General features: G+C 48.8%; 1 protein-coding gene across 6 annotated transcripts; it reads right to left on the bottom strand.

Annotated features, from left to right (window-relative positions):
- Positions 1-956: 956 nt before the first annotated feature.
- On the bottom strand, positions 957-13,431 carry LOC133117125 (INO80 complex subunit D-like). 6 transcript variants are annotated; one of them, XM_061227267.1, is made up of 10 exons: positions 13,293-13,431; positions 10,332-10,578; positions 9,303-10,102; positions 8,046-8,145; positions 7,596-7,820; positions 6,308-6,414; positions 5,555-5,688; positions 4,675-4,892; positions 4,025-4,182; positions 957-3,630 (listed from the first exon to the last, which is right to left on the bottom strand). In XM_061227267.1, the coding sequence occupies exons 1-10, from the start codon at positions 13,387-13,389 to the stop codon at positions 2,936-2,938; spliced, it is 2,781 nt and encodes a 926-aa protein (XP_061083251.1). In that variant the 5' UTR covers positions 13,390-13,431; the 3' UTR covers positions 957-2,935. The 6 variants fall into 6 exon arrangements, with proteins under 6 accessions (XP_061083251.1, XP_061083252.1, XP_061083253.1 ...); XM_061227268.1 differs by lacking the exon at positions 13,293-13,431 and adding an exon at positions 12,943-13,173; XM_061227269.1 differs by lacking the exon at positions 13,293-13,431 and adding an exon at positions 12,837-12,944.
- Between the last annotated feature and the right edge of the window lie 331 nt (positions 13,432-13,762).

The raw sequence follows: 13,762 nt of genomic DNA, 5'->3' as shown, positions 1-13,762 counted from the left end.
ATTTTTTTTCTTTTTCTTTCGCAAACTGCGCTCTATCTTTAAATCACAAATGACACGTCAACGAATTGAATTGACCTGTGAACGCCTTCACTAGGCCGCACAGCAATTACTTGACAGAAGCTAGTACAACTGAAAATTGCATGCAAAGTAAGAAGACGGATTTACCAGCCACAAGAGATAGTTTCTTCGTATCGTCTGGATCTTGGTTAGAGGTAAGCACATTTTCACTTCATTTTTTTCATCACAATACTGACATAGATTTAATTGTGTCGGCCTACGCTATTTATGATCGAAGCGAAGTATGTGCCTATAAACGGTTAGGAAAAAAGTTTCAGCGTAGATGTGAAGTTCCCCATTTCTTCGGTTTCAGCTGCGGATAGGCAGTCTTGCACAAATGTCACTCAATCTCACTGCGCCAAATACATATAGCAGCCCCATTCATGGCTGACAACGGCCCTGCTATCAAAGACGCCAAAATACACTGCAGTGAAGTATTGGCCTCTCTGATAAATGTCAGCATTTCTAAATACAACATATGCCAATGCCAAACCGATTTTACTCGAACAATGGAGAGACCCCCAAAGAACAAAAATGCAGCTGCCTCAGCAATTCGGCAAGAATGTGCAGCAGTGCTGGCACCCGATTACTGCAGTGTCATCAATCTTGTAAAAGCACAACTCTTAAGTTTGCAAACTGTTTGTTTGCTTGTGTACAGGTAAAGAACACTCAACGGTATGTTGTTTGTATTCGTTTCGAAATCTGTTATCTAGCCTAACCCTCATGGTCTCGTTTGACTGGTGGACTAACCACAACATTGAACTTTCTGTCCTTTCACCCAGGGATCTCAGCGCATCTCCAGCCATATGCTAACTCTTTTTAGCCCAGTAAATACCGCTGGCTGGGGCACGGTGGAGGAAATGAACACAGCGCCATATAGTTGTGCAAACATCGGCGAATACCTCACAGCAAGTTTTATTTATGTCCAAAAAAGATCAAAATCTGTCACACTATATACAGATATTACATACTGTTTATACACATTATTACATACTTTGTACACAAGAAAATACACATAAAAATGTAAACTTTGTATACAAAAAAAAACTTAAATTAAACCATGATTTAATAATTATCATTATTAGCTCAGCCTATTAATCTTTTAAAACTGTGCTACAGCACATTCATTGTGTACAGGAGTCACTCCGCAACCTCTTGGATTTCAAATCAGTTACAAGTGCTGAGAGAGCCCTGTTAAAAATGCCAGTTTTTGGGGAGGTAACTGAGTTTCCAGGCTCACTGACATAAAAGAACCCCCCCACCCCAACCCATGAAAAGGCAGAACAGTCAGTGCTTCAGCTTCCGTGTGTCCGAGATGCACTCGTTTATGGCTTTTTTTCTTTAAAAAAAAAAGGGGAGAAAATCGTTTCTGTTGGGTACCCCTGCCCCCTGCTCATTGGTTCTCAGACCTAATCCTAGAGGGTACCAGGGTATTGTTTTTCCTTATACTTCAAAACAGCTGACCTCACAAAACCGAGCGAGATATGTTCACTGTCCAATCAACTTCTTTTTGATAGATTAAGTGCTCAGCATAACATCCAGCACATCCTGCGGCCCGGCAGAATCAGGGATAAGAACCACTCTAGTTGTGCAGCAGGGGCCAGTGCTTGGACCGGGGCAGATCAGCCAGAGCAGAGGCAGGCACAAGTACTCCTTCCCTGCCACCAAGCTTCGTTCTATCCTAACAGGAAAAGGGCCATGCCATCTCCAGTGAGAGGGGTGTGAGGAGCCAGGCTCCAGAGATGTGATTAGTGAGGTTTTGTACAGCTTTAGGGGCTGTCTCTCCTCTTGTGGTTTAACCGCTATGATGTACAAATGGGATGCAGTTGAAGTGAATTCAACCTTCCCTTCCCACACCTACTCATTGTGACTTGAAGATCCGTGAGAGGTGCTGTATAAATATACTGTATATAATTCATGTTATCCAGAATTTGAGCATTTTAATCCACCAAATAGGCGATCAGACTCTCACACACACATACACACCATACACACACACACAACACATATTTCCCCCTAGTGTCCAGTCTCCTTGCACAGGGTGAAATTACGACAGATCAGACTTTTCACTGACGTTATTAAAAATATATATATATTATTGTCCACTTTAAAAGTCAAACAAAAACACATAAGTGAAGACTGATGCCATTTGGTAAAACGCTATGAAGATGTGAATGTCACTGATGGTTTATTGCTTTAAGTTCCCAGATTTGACTTCAAGTGTCTAATGCAGCCACTGATTACACACCATGAGCTCCTGCTGATCAGTAAAATACTCTATATTTACAGTGTAAAAACGGGTGATTAAAAGTGCTTTGACAAACTTATTAATATTGGAGAGAAGGACCAGTTCATGACAGGGGGTAACACTATGACCTGTAGTCATAATGAGCCACACATGCAGGCAGTCTCTCTCACTCTCTCACTCTCTCACTCTCTCACTCTCTCACTCTCTCACTCTCTCACTCTCTCACTCCATTCACTCCATTCACTCCATTCACTCCACTCACAGGCTCATACTGATGCCCGTTTCTGTGGTAAATGCTGCGGACTGTGAGGAAAAAGCTAAATAAATACATTTTATGAATAATATTAATAATACTTGTGAATGAGATGCGACAATGACCGTAAAGATGGGCACGATTATCTGCCCACACAACGAGAGGGGTCAGTGAGCCCTCAGCACTGTCCCAGACACTGCAATACCGACGACTCGTTTCCGGAAAGATCTCTTCTCCACCCACGCTCAGACCTCACCCTGTGCTGGTGGGAGGGGGGGTCACGGACATAAAGGCTGCCAACCGCGTCGTCGGTCACACAGGAATGCGAGAAGCCCTGTTGGGGGAGGGTGTCGATGGAGACCACCTCTGACCCCGTGCTACTGTGTGGGGAAGGGCGGGGCCACGCTGCTGGCACTGGCGCCAGCGAGGGAGAAGCCAGTGGGGGGCGCCGTGGAGCTGTGCGAGGGCTGCAGGTCTGTGGGGATGCCGCTGTGAGCGGCCAGCTGCAGGCCGAACGCGCTGCTGAACTGCGGCAGCTGCAGCTTGGGCTGCAGAGAGGCGAGGAGGAGGTGCGGGGAGGAGGTGCTCAGACCCCCCTGGGGCAGGGCGCCGGAGGGGGGCGTGGACAGGGCGGTGGACAGCAGGAGGCCCTCGGGCCCGCTCAGACTGCCGAACGGAGAGGGGTCGGCGAGCGGCAGGGAGAGGGAGCCCCACGGGGAGCGGGCGGGCGCCTCCAGGAGGAGGCCTGAGTCTGCGTGGGGCGACGGGATGTGTTCGGCGTAATGGGGCGAGGGTTTGGGCAGGAGCTGCGAGGGGAGAGTCCGGGGAAACGGTCTGTCTGCGGGAGGGCTCTGCGTGAGCAGGGTGGAGGAGGAGGAGGAGCTGGGGGGGGTGGGGGGCTGCAGCAGGTGGTCGGCCAGCTCCAGGCTGGAGAAGCTCTCGGCGGGCATGCCCATGGCCCCGCCCTGCACGCCCAGGCACACCAGCGTGTCCGTGTACGAGCCCATCGCCTGCAGCGCCCGCACCAGCTCCTCCGCCTCCTCCGTGGTGGGCAGCAAGTCGCCGTTCTTGCCTGCAGACAGACGGAGAGACAGAGAGACAGACACAGACACAGACAGACAGACAAAGACAGGCAGACAAGCGAGACAGGCAGACAAGCGAGACAGACAGACAAGCGAGACAGGCAGACGGACACACAGACAGGCAGACAAAGACAGGCAGACAAGCGAGAGACAGACACACAGACAAGACGGACAGACGAGACAGAGGCACACATGCACAAACACACAAGATGACTAATCAAGAAACCTATCTGATGAATAAATACCAAGTCATTTACAATCAGCAAGCTAGCTGAGAAGAATGCTGTGTACAGTTCAGAATAACATGCACAGTAACTGCCAACTCAGGGACAGGCATGACTGAACTGTGTAGCTTTTCTACAATAAGTGCCAGAAAGAAGGTACCTTCAAACAAGTCAAAGTCTTGCAGGTCATCCGGTAGCCTTGGCAAGACGTCCGAGAAATCCTCTTGGTTGAGCTCAAGGTCGTGTGGAATGTCGCTGATGTCATTAGTGATGTCATCAGGAAGCTCGTCATTACTGAGGCTGGGGGTTAAAGGAGTCCTGCCAAGCAAACAGGAAATGATGTCATGATAAATGTCTCGACAAAAAACAGGCGGTTGCCACCAAAGGCAGTTAAACTGGAGCCAAAATCTTCCAAGATCCTTTACCATTTAACACAAGAACGGTCAGAGTCAACAACGTTGGGCGTTTACACTTTAAAATTAAAATGTAAATGCAATACTCTTCTTCCATAACTTTACTTAAGTATTTGGGCTTAAAATAACTGTTTTTTCTTAATTCTACAAAATCAACCAGTAAAGAAGTGCAGGCAATTTGCTCTATTTTAATCACAAAAATCGCCCCAACCAGCCAATAGGAAGCAGGTACTGGTACCCAGGTGTAATGTGTCACTCTCCTCCAACACCTTTAAGGATTTATGGCTCCAGTTTTCCTAAACATTTAAATGTTTATTTAAAAAATAAAATAATAATAATAGAATAATATTCTTCATGGGATCCAGGTCAGGGGTCAGGGGTCAGAGGGCGGGCTGACCTGATGCTGGCCGCCTGTGCAGGCAGCGATAGGCTGCACGGCATTCCCAGGTTCCCCTGGGGCAGCGCCGGGGGGATGGGCTTCTGCGGCCGGCGCAGTGCTCTCCTCTTCTTCTTGTGTTTTTTGGTGAGCGCTGGAGGCTTGGTCTTCTTCCGAGGCTTACGCTGCAGCTGCTGGTGCTGGACCCGGCGGACACCGTCTCCGCGCAGGAAGCTATCCTGCAAGAGGGGAAAACTTACTGTACAGGGTGCCACAGGAGAGAAGAGCCACGTCAATGTACACCATGCCACAGATCACTGGAATCATGCAACTGCACATGCTGAGAAAAGTACCAGAGAATACAGGCCACAGATATAAAACATGGGGCAATTCAACACGCTTCTGGACTGCATTGTCAGGGATTTTAATTAATTCGGCATGCTGAGTTGGCCTTATGAGAAACCTCTGGAAATGAAATGACACTCATCTTGGATTGTTGATCTGGGAGAGATAAACTAACAAAGTTCAGACTAATTTGCGTGACATCATGACTTGGACTTGCCCCGTCTCCATTACTGTAGGTCATAGAGAAATGGTTCTTCACCAGCTCTACCCTTCCCATGTTATCTTTACCCCAAAAATGAAAGGTAAGAGTTGAGTGATTACCATCTTAATCTGAGCTGCAACATTTTCACCAAGACAAATTATAGCCCAGATTAACAATCTGAGACTATAACTTTATCATTTTGGTTCTAGGGGTTTCTTTTCAGGCCAAATCAGCATTCCAAATCTCATTGAAATCTGTGATAATGCGGTCCAACAGTGTGTTGAATTGACCTGGACTTCCTCCGTAGTACCATAGAATACGTGTGACTTGTAGTGGCGTGATGTGGGGACCCACCATTTTTTTGGCATGCTCGTCGCAGAGGGGCGTCTGGTGCGTGATGTCGAACACGGGGACGGGGCACTGCTGTCCGTCGGCGAACCTGGCGGTGCAGCTGGAGAAGAGCTGCTGAGAGCGGCTGAGCAGGATGTCTGAGAGGAGCGTGAAGGACACGCACAGGCCAGGGCTGGGGTTATCGAATCACATCACCTCAGAGACTGCGAACAGCGCGTGTGTGTGTGTGTGTGTGTGTGTGTGTGTGTGTGTGTGTGTGTGTGTGTGTGTGTGTGTGAGAGAGAGAGAGAGAGAGAGAGAGAGAGAGAGAGAGAGAGAGAGAGAGAGGAGAGATTGTGTGTGTGTGTGTGAGAGGAGAGATTGTGCGTGTGTGTGTGAGAGGAGAGATTGTGTGTGTGTGTGTGAGGAGAGATTCTGTGTGTGTGTGTGTGTGTGTGTGTGTGTGGAGAGATTCTGTGTGTGTGTGTGTGTGTGTGAGAGAGAGAGAGAGAGAGAGAGAGAGAGGAGAGATTGTGTGTGTGTGTGTGTGTGTGTGAGAGGAGAGATTGTGTGTGTGTGTGTGTGTGTGTGTGTGTGTGTGTGTGTGTGTGTGTGTGTGTGTGTGTGTGTGTGTGTGTGTGTGTGTGTGTGTGTGTGTGTGTGTGTGTGTGTGTGTGTGTGTGTGTGTGTGTGAGAGAGGAGGGATTGTGTCTGCTGTGCTGCAGTCAGGCCTGGGCTGGTTGTCTCGGGGTCAGGGAGGTGCGGCTGAAAGGATACGCTGGAAACAGTGCTGGGTGAAGGGCAGTGCTGTGCTGCTGCAGGCCTGGCCTTTAGTGCTGCCTGTGCAGAGTCCCGGCTCTGTGCGTCTCTGCACTGACCGCACACTGAGGACACACACACCGCCAATCAGCACACTGCCACGATACACCCACCAATCAGCACACAGCCACGATACACCCACCAGTCAGCACACAGCCACGATACACCCACCAATCAGTACACTGAGGACACACACACCACCAATCAGCACACTGCCACGATACACCCACCAATCAGCACACTGCCACGATACACCCACCAATCAGCACACTGAGGACACACACACCACCAATCAGCACACTGCCACGATACACCCACCAATCAGCACACAGCCATGATACACCCACCAATCAGCACACAGCCACGATACACCCACCAATCAGCACACAGCCACGATACACCCACCAATCAGCACACAGCCACGATACACCCACCAATCAGCACACAGCCACGATACACCCACCAATCAGCACACAGCCACGATACACCCACCAATCAGCACACAGCCACGATACACCCACCAATCAGCACACAGCCACGATACACCCACCAATCAGCACACAGCCACGATACACCCACCAGTCAGCACGCAGCCACGATACACCCACCAGTCAGCACGCAGCCACGATACACCCACCAATCAGCACACAGCCACGATACACCCACCAGTCAGCACACAGCCACGATACACCCACCAATCAGCACACAGCCACGATACACCCACCAGTCAGCACACAGCCACGATACACCCACCAATCAGCACGCAGCCACGATACACCCACCAATCAGCACACAGCCACGATACACCCACCAATCAGCACACAGCCACGATACACCCACCAATCAGCACAAACCCAGGATGAACATAATCTCATAATAATGCACTAATCAGGACAAAACAACACCAATTTGCATGATGCCAGACTAAAACCATCCATTTGATGCCATCTTCTCTTCTGAAGGTGTGAATGGAAGAGCCCATGGGGACCCAGCAGAATAATGTAACTGCAGAACTGAACAGTGACACAAGTTTGGACTGATGGCTGCAGGGGGCAGGGTGTGCAGGAGAGCAGGTGTGCAGGAGGCAGGGTGTGCAGGTGTACAGGAGGCAGGGTGTGCAGGAGGCAGGGTGTGCAGGAGAGCAGGTGTGCAGGAGGCAGGGTGTGCAGAAGAGCAGGTGTGCAGGAGAGCAGGTGTGCAGGAGGCAGGGCGTGCAGGAGAGCAGGTGTGCAGGTGTGCAGGGTACCTGGCCGGTGTGTGAGAGACCCTGTGCAGCTCCTGCACCAGCTGGCCGGCGCAGTCCGGGTCCCTGCCGGCCGCGTGCAGCAGAGCCCGGCGGAAGGCACAGCGGTATCTCCTCTGGCGCATCGCTGCCCTCTCCTGGGTGCACAGGTGCTTGTACTTCTGCCGCAGGTAAGTGCAGAGCCGAGCCAGCCTGCTGCTGCGGCCGCGGTCGGCCTCGTCATCGGAGCTGCGGGTCAGAGGGACAGTCCCTTCCACATCTACTCTGCCTCATCTTTCATGGTTAACTGGCAGCTTGCGCTTTTTTTTTTTACATTTTTCTTTTTGAATCTGATGTTAAATTGCTGTGGCTTAAATTGTGCGACACTGGCAGGTGACGCACACGATCGGCTCTAGTCCACCCAGGGATGTGAAGGTTTCAGCTGCTTGCTCTGGGAAGTTCAGTTGGACTTACATGTCCTGCGAGTCTCTCTCCTGGGGTCTCCAGCTGTAGTGACATGGTGGGATTCTCTCCTCTTCTTCATCCTCCGCACTGTCTTCCGACCAGTCCAACCCTGCAAGAGCCAACAGAAATACTGACCGGTTAACTCTGCAAAGTTAGCACAGCACCGTCCACAATACTGCCTCCATGACAGCAACGGGCTCAACAGACCCCATAAGGAGCGGAGCTATCATACACTGTCAATCAATGACTCATCTGAACCAATGCAAAGACATTGCTCTCCACAGCTGAGAGGATATACGATAGCTCCACCTGTTTTGGGGATGGGTGAACCCTCCTCCTTCCCTCAGGGGCAGGACCAGCCCACTCAGGCCTGAAGACCATATCCTGCCTTTGCTATTCAAAGCGCAATGACTCATTCCTGCACTTGATTAATGCAGTGCACAGCTGTCCACACAGAATGTGCAAGTAGTCCTCTGAAATGACCACCTTCCAGTGAGTGTGGGGAAGCAGACAGCTTCTAAAGCAACTACCGACAGAGAGCACTCGTCATACATCTCTGCTGAGAAGCTACTCAACAACTAGAACTAGACAGAATGTACTCAATGGACTGCAGACCTCCGCCAAGGCACAGCAAGCTCCCCTTATATGAATGGGGGCACAGCAAATGTTTTCGTAATCCATTCATTACTTTTTGAGATGCATTTGGCCTGATGATGGCACTAGAGGAAAGGTCATGGGTTATCCCAGTCAATATGTTTCTTCCTCTAGGGAGCCTGAATGTGCAGAGCTAGGTTTTGTGTCTGTGAAACTAATGGGTTCGGAGACGAGGTCATTTGAAGATTTAAAATTTGGCCTGATGATGGTACTAGAGAAAAGGTTATGGGGTCACCAAAATCAATATGTTCTTCCTCTTGGGAGTGTGAATTTCATGGCAATCCAGTGATTACTTTTCAAGCTAGGTTTGGTCTGACGGTGGTGCTAGAGGAAAAGTCATGGGGTCACCAAAATCAATAGGTTTCTTCCACTTGGAAACATGAATGTGCACAGCAAATTTCATGTCCATTACTTTTTACAGATATGTCTGTCTGAGCTGGACGGACAAACGGACTGGCGTCATTACATGGCCTCCTTCGCGGAGGTAATGACGAGCCCAAGTCAGTTCAAAGTCTTGTCTCTGACAGTATTTCAGAAGTGAAGTTGCAGGAAATGCACATCTGTGAAAAGCATGTCATGAAAGCAGGCCGATTGGGGGTAAAGGAGGGTTACCGAGGTGAGGGAAGAGGTCTCCGTGTTGCTGTTGTCGCTGAGAGCAGAGCTGCACCAGGTGATGCAGCCTGGCCAGGCAGGCCGGGGGCGGGGAGAAGGCAACTGGGCGCATGGTTACCGGGCGTCGCTGTGAGCCGTCCCTGCAGTCAGAGGGAGGGGGCGAGGCAGTGGGAGGAGCCATGGGCGGGGCTTTCCTGCCGAGGGAGGGGCCGGCAGCCTGCGCCGGGCTGTGATTGGTGCTGAGGGGCAGGCGGGGAGGCAGCAGGCCGCTGGTCTGAGGTGGTGGCGGTTTGCATAATAAGCCCTGCGGTTGCGGTTGCTGGTGAAGGTACGGGTGCTGGGCCTGAGAGAGGTGCAGATCTGCGGGTTGGGCAGGAGGCCGGCGGCAGGGTGCTGTCGGGGAGGAGGGGCACTGACTGGGGGTGGGCAGGGGGCTAAAGTGCTCTGCTTTGGGCTTGGGGGCGACTGCATCAGGCGGGCGCTGCCTCTGTAGCTTCTTCCTGTTGGAGGGCTGTCGGGCCCCGCCCTCCTCACCATCCGTCTCTTCCTCATGAAAAGCGAAGGGGTCGAGCAGCTCCGCCCCCGGGAGGGGCCCCGGGGTGGGGCGAGGGGGGCGGGGAGGAGAGCGCCGCCAGCGGTCCAGCCCGTTGGGCGCGGTCAGAGCCAGCGAGGGCACGGTGATGTTCAGTGCCACAGACGCCAGGTGAGGCCGCGCCCGCATCTCCTCCAGCACCTCCTGCTTCCTCCGGCGCTCCTTCTTAGGGAGGAACCCCAGGACCTGCAGGTGGCTGTTGCAGTACCTGTGAGACACACACACCTGAAGTTACACACACACAGACACAGACAGACACACGCTCACACACACACACACACACACACACAGACACAGACACACAGACACAAGCAGACACGTTCACACACAGGCACGCACACGCACACAGTGTAGTTTCATGCAAACACACCTGCAGAGACACACCCTTTAAAGTTAAAGGTGTGTGCACATACATGCCCACACAAACATGCGCACACCTGCGTTCCTCAGTCTTGGGGATGGGGTTGGTGCATCGCTGGCTGTTGTACTTGGCCACGTATTCGCACTGCCTGAAGGGGGCAGTCTTGTCCTCCAGGACGTGGCGGATGCAGAAGGCATAGCCGTTGAGTCTGCGCTGCTTGCACAGCTTGGGGCTGTAAGAGCACAATGGCTTGTTGTCCACTTCAGAGAAGTGTATGTGCTTGCCCTCATACATCACGTGGATCTGGTTCTTGAGAACATCAGCTGACAGATGAGAAGGAGGGAGGGAGGGAGGGAAGTTAGAAGTTCTATAATATCTATAGAATATTTCCAACCAAATTCTGAGTTCTCACAGAGTAAAACACTTGGTGCAATATTTCAATGGAGAGATGAAATTGAAGATTAATAAGAGGAGATTTGTCGAAAAGCACAGGTTCAAAACTCATTTTAAACTACATGCACAAAAACTATATGCACATATGCAACTACAACCGTATATCATTTGATGCCAATGATCCAGTGCAAGTTACAAAACAGAATTCAGAGGATGGTACACTACCTACTACCACTACTGTTGTGGATGGAGGTGGGGAGAGCAGGGACAAAAGGAGGCTGGGAGTGGGAAGGGCGGTGAATTTTTCCTGTTTTATAGTTTTCCATACAACCATAAATATATTTGTGAGGGTGGGGGGGTGGTTGGATAGGGCTGGCCAGCTCCCAACAATTCTACCTGAAATCCTCCCAATTTTAACACGATTGTTCATTCTATGATTTTTTGAGACAGTTCCGTTCTTTTAAATTGTTATACATTTTCTAATCCTCGTTAGAATTAAGACCATAAGATTAACCGCAAATAGCGGTTGTTAAAAACAAATCTGTTACCCACTGAAAACACAAATGAGCACCATTCAATTAATCGCGTATTTGTATCACCTGTATCTCATTGGTGTTCACTGGTGACTGATCGCTCAGCAGCCTGCCTCCACACGCTTAAACTGTTGGCCTTTATGCGTAACATAATGTTTACCAATTAGCTCCTAACGGCCAACAACAGCATTGGTTCAAACCCCGGCGTTAGGCTTTAACGCATGGACGACTTTAACTGGAAATACATGTTCTGCTTTAGGCGATGGGAGTGCTCCGCCAGCTTAATTTCGCTCAGAGAGCAAAACATGCGCACACACCTATCCACGCACAAGACCCCATGAACTACCAATGTACAATTTGCAGGTACACTCACTTTCATTTTATTCTCTCTACGTTTCTTGTTAATTAATGTACTACCCACGACAAAAAGTAGCTAGCCCATAAGAAGAAAATGAAACATAGCGTGACACCTCGCCCTTCTTCCTACAAGAAGCTGAACTTTTAGCCATGTTATTTTCATTTATATTAACCATTTAATTTGCAACTACTTCTCTGATTTAAAATAAACGTAGCCAGTTTGATTCCGGGCTACTTCTGTGATGCGTAAACGATACGCGCACATCACGTTAAAATAAATTACATGTAACGTTACGTAAAATTTGCATTGCTGTTACCAATTTACGTTTGGCGAGCATATCGTTTAGTGCAAGTGTACCACAGAAACTAAGATGAATAAAAACCGAATGTGTTGCAAGTACGTGCACACGAAACCGCAGCTAAACTCCATGATCACAGTTCAAATCGGTCCTTGAATATCTAAGGTTTGCAACCACAATCGTCCTACCCATGGATCGACCGCACCTGCCGTTCACTTAAGTTAACTAACAAGGAAACCGCAATGATGAGATGCCCAATATGTCATGTTAGCTATCGATTCATAGCTAGCCACTTCATAGGGCCTATTACATTAGCTACCACCATTACCATCAAGCTAACCTCTCGGCAAATGTAATGTTAGTTGGACAAGTAACAAGAGGAACGTCACAGCTACACATTGGATAACTACAATGTAGAGAGCAAACCTATTTGCTAGTATGTACACAGAAAATAAAGGATGCTAGCAACCTAGAAATTACACTTTTGGAAACATCGCAAGCTACATTAGCTGGTCAGATATTCAATTCAAAGAAACCAGTATGGAAAATTAGCTAACGTCAAAAGACACTTGCTAGCATGCTAAACAAGTTTGTTTTGAGCGAGCCAGCTAGCTAACTGCCCAGGGGCAGCTAAAAACAAAGCAGCGATCTCACAGGAAACGGAAACCTAAATGCACGCACATTAACTCCCCAAAATGTAACGCATCATATAGCTAAATTTGGAAACATTCTCCAGGGTTCTAATTTTTTAAAAATAACCCACTTACAATAATGCACCTTTATAGCTTTACGAACAAAGTGAGTCGATGGAAAGACCGTTTAAATAGTCTCTAGAATATTTTTCTAGAGAATAAAATAAAAACTGACGGCCTAAGACACTGTCACGTTGAAGTCACGATCAATTGCTGTTGTACGGCAACGCCGTGATGCGCAAACGTATATTTTCCTGTCTCACTAAAAATAAAAGAAACATGAAGAAAACGTAAACATTGGCCTTACAGATCTTCAAAGCCCGGGTCTGGGGTTGCAGCGGCAAGGGCCTTGTCGTACAAATGCCTCGGTTTACTTTACTACTGGAGCTCCAGGCTTTAGCACATCCGCTTACCTTCAGTTGGTATGCACTGTAGCTATATGGTATTCGCTCCGGATAGAATCTGGAAATGCTTATTATAATCAACTGGACTAGTCGTTCACAGATTAGCTGTATCGCTAACGTAAAATACCACTTTTCTATCCGTGTCTAATTTAGTTCGATTCCCTGCTACATCTAAATCTAGTTTAACTACAACAAAATATAGCAGTAAAGAGATGGGTTTTTTTAGTTGTCTTCAGTCGACTCTACTTACAGCACCACTACCGGTACTGCGGGGACATGACAACAACCTACAGTACAACAACAACCTCTGCAACCATATTGGAAATTTAACTTAATATTGTACTACACTGAAGGCGTACCATTTAAAAGCTGACAAGTTTCGTGACATGAATGTCGCTGAATGCTTGTCAGACGTAATATGCATGGACAGTCTGCCTGATGCGCCCATATGGCCATTCTTGTTGCGTTGAACAGCAAGCGGAGAGCACCCTGCGAACTTCATACTTCTTCAGTCTTCACTGACTGGTCGACACTTTTTTTCAGTCTTCTCGTCATTGTGAATTTTTTTATTCTCTGCACGTACGATATCACTATTTTGGTAGCCAGTCGTTTATTTCTGGGTCGTGGAATCAAAACGCTGAACAGATACCTGTAAAACTTTACTTTTGTCATCTCCCATTACGGTGGTATAAACAAAAAACACAATACCCATTCATCCATTGATAAATTAAATCATAATTCACAGATGCGGCCCTGCTCCCTAAATTCTGAAAAAATATATTATTGTATAATTGTCCATTCAATGCGTTGTGCAACCCGTGCAAATTGT

This window comes from Conger conger, chromosome 17, assembly GCF_963514075.1.
Source record: "Conger conger chromosome 17, fConCon1.1, whole genome shotgun sequence".
NCBI classification, from domain to species: domain Eukaryota; kingdom Metazoa; phylum Chordata; class Actinopteri; order Anguilliformes; family Congridae; genus Conger; species Conger conger.
Note: the sequence above shows the minus strand (reverse complement) of the source record. Positions and strands in the feature narration are given on the sequence as shown.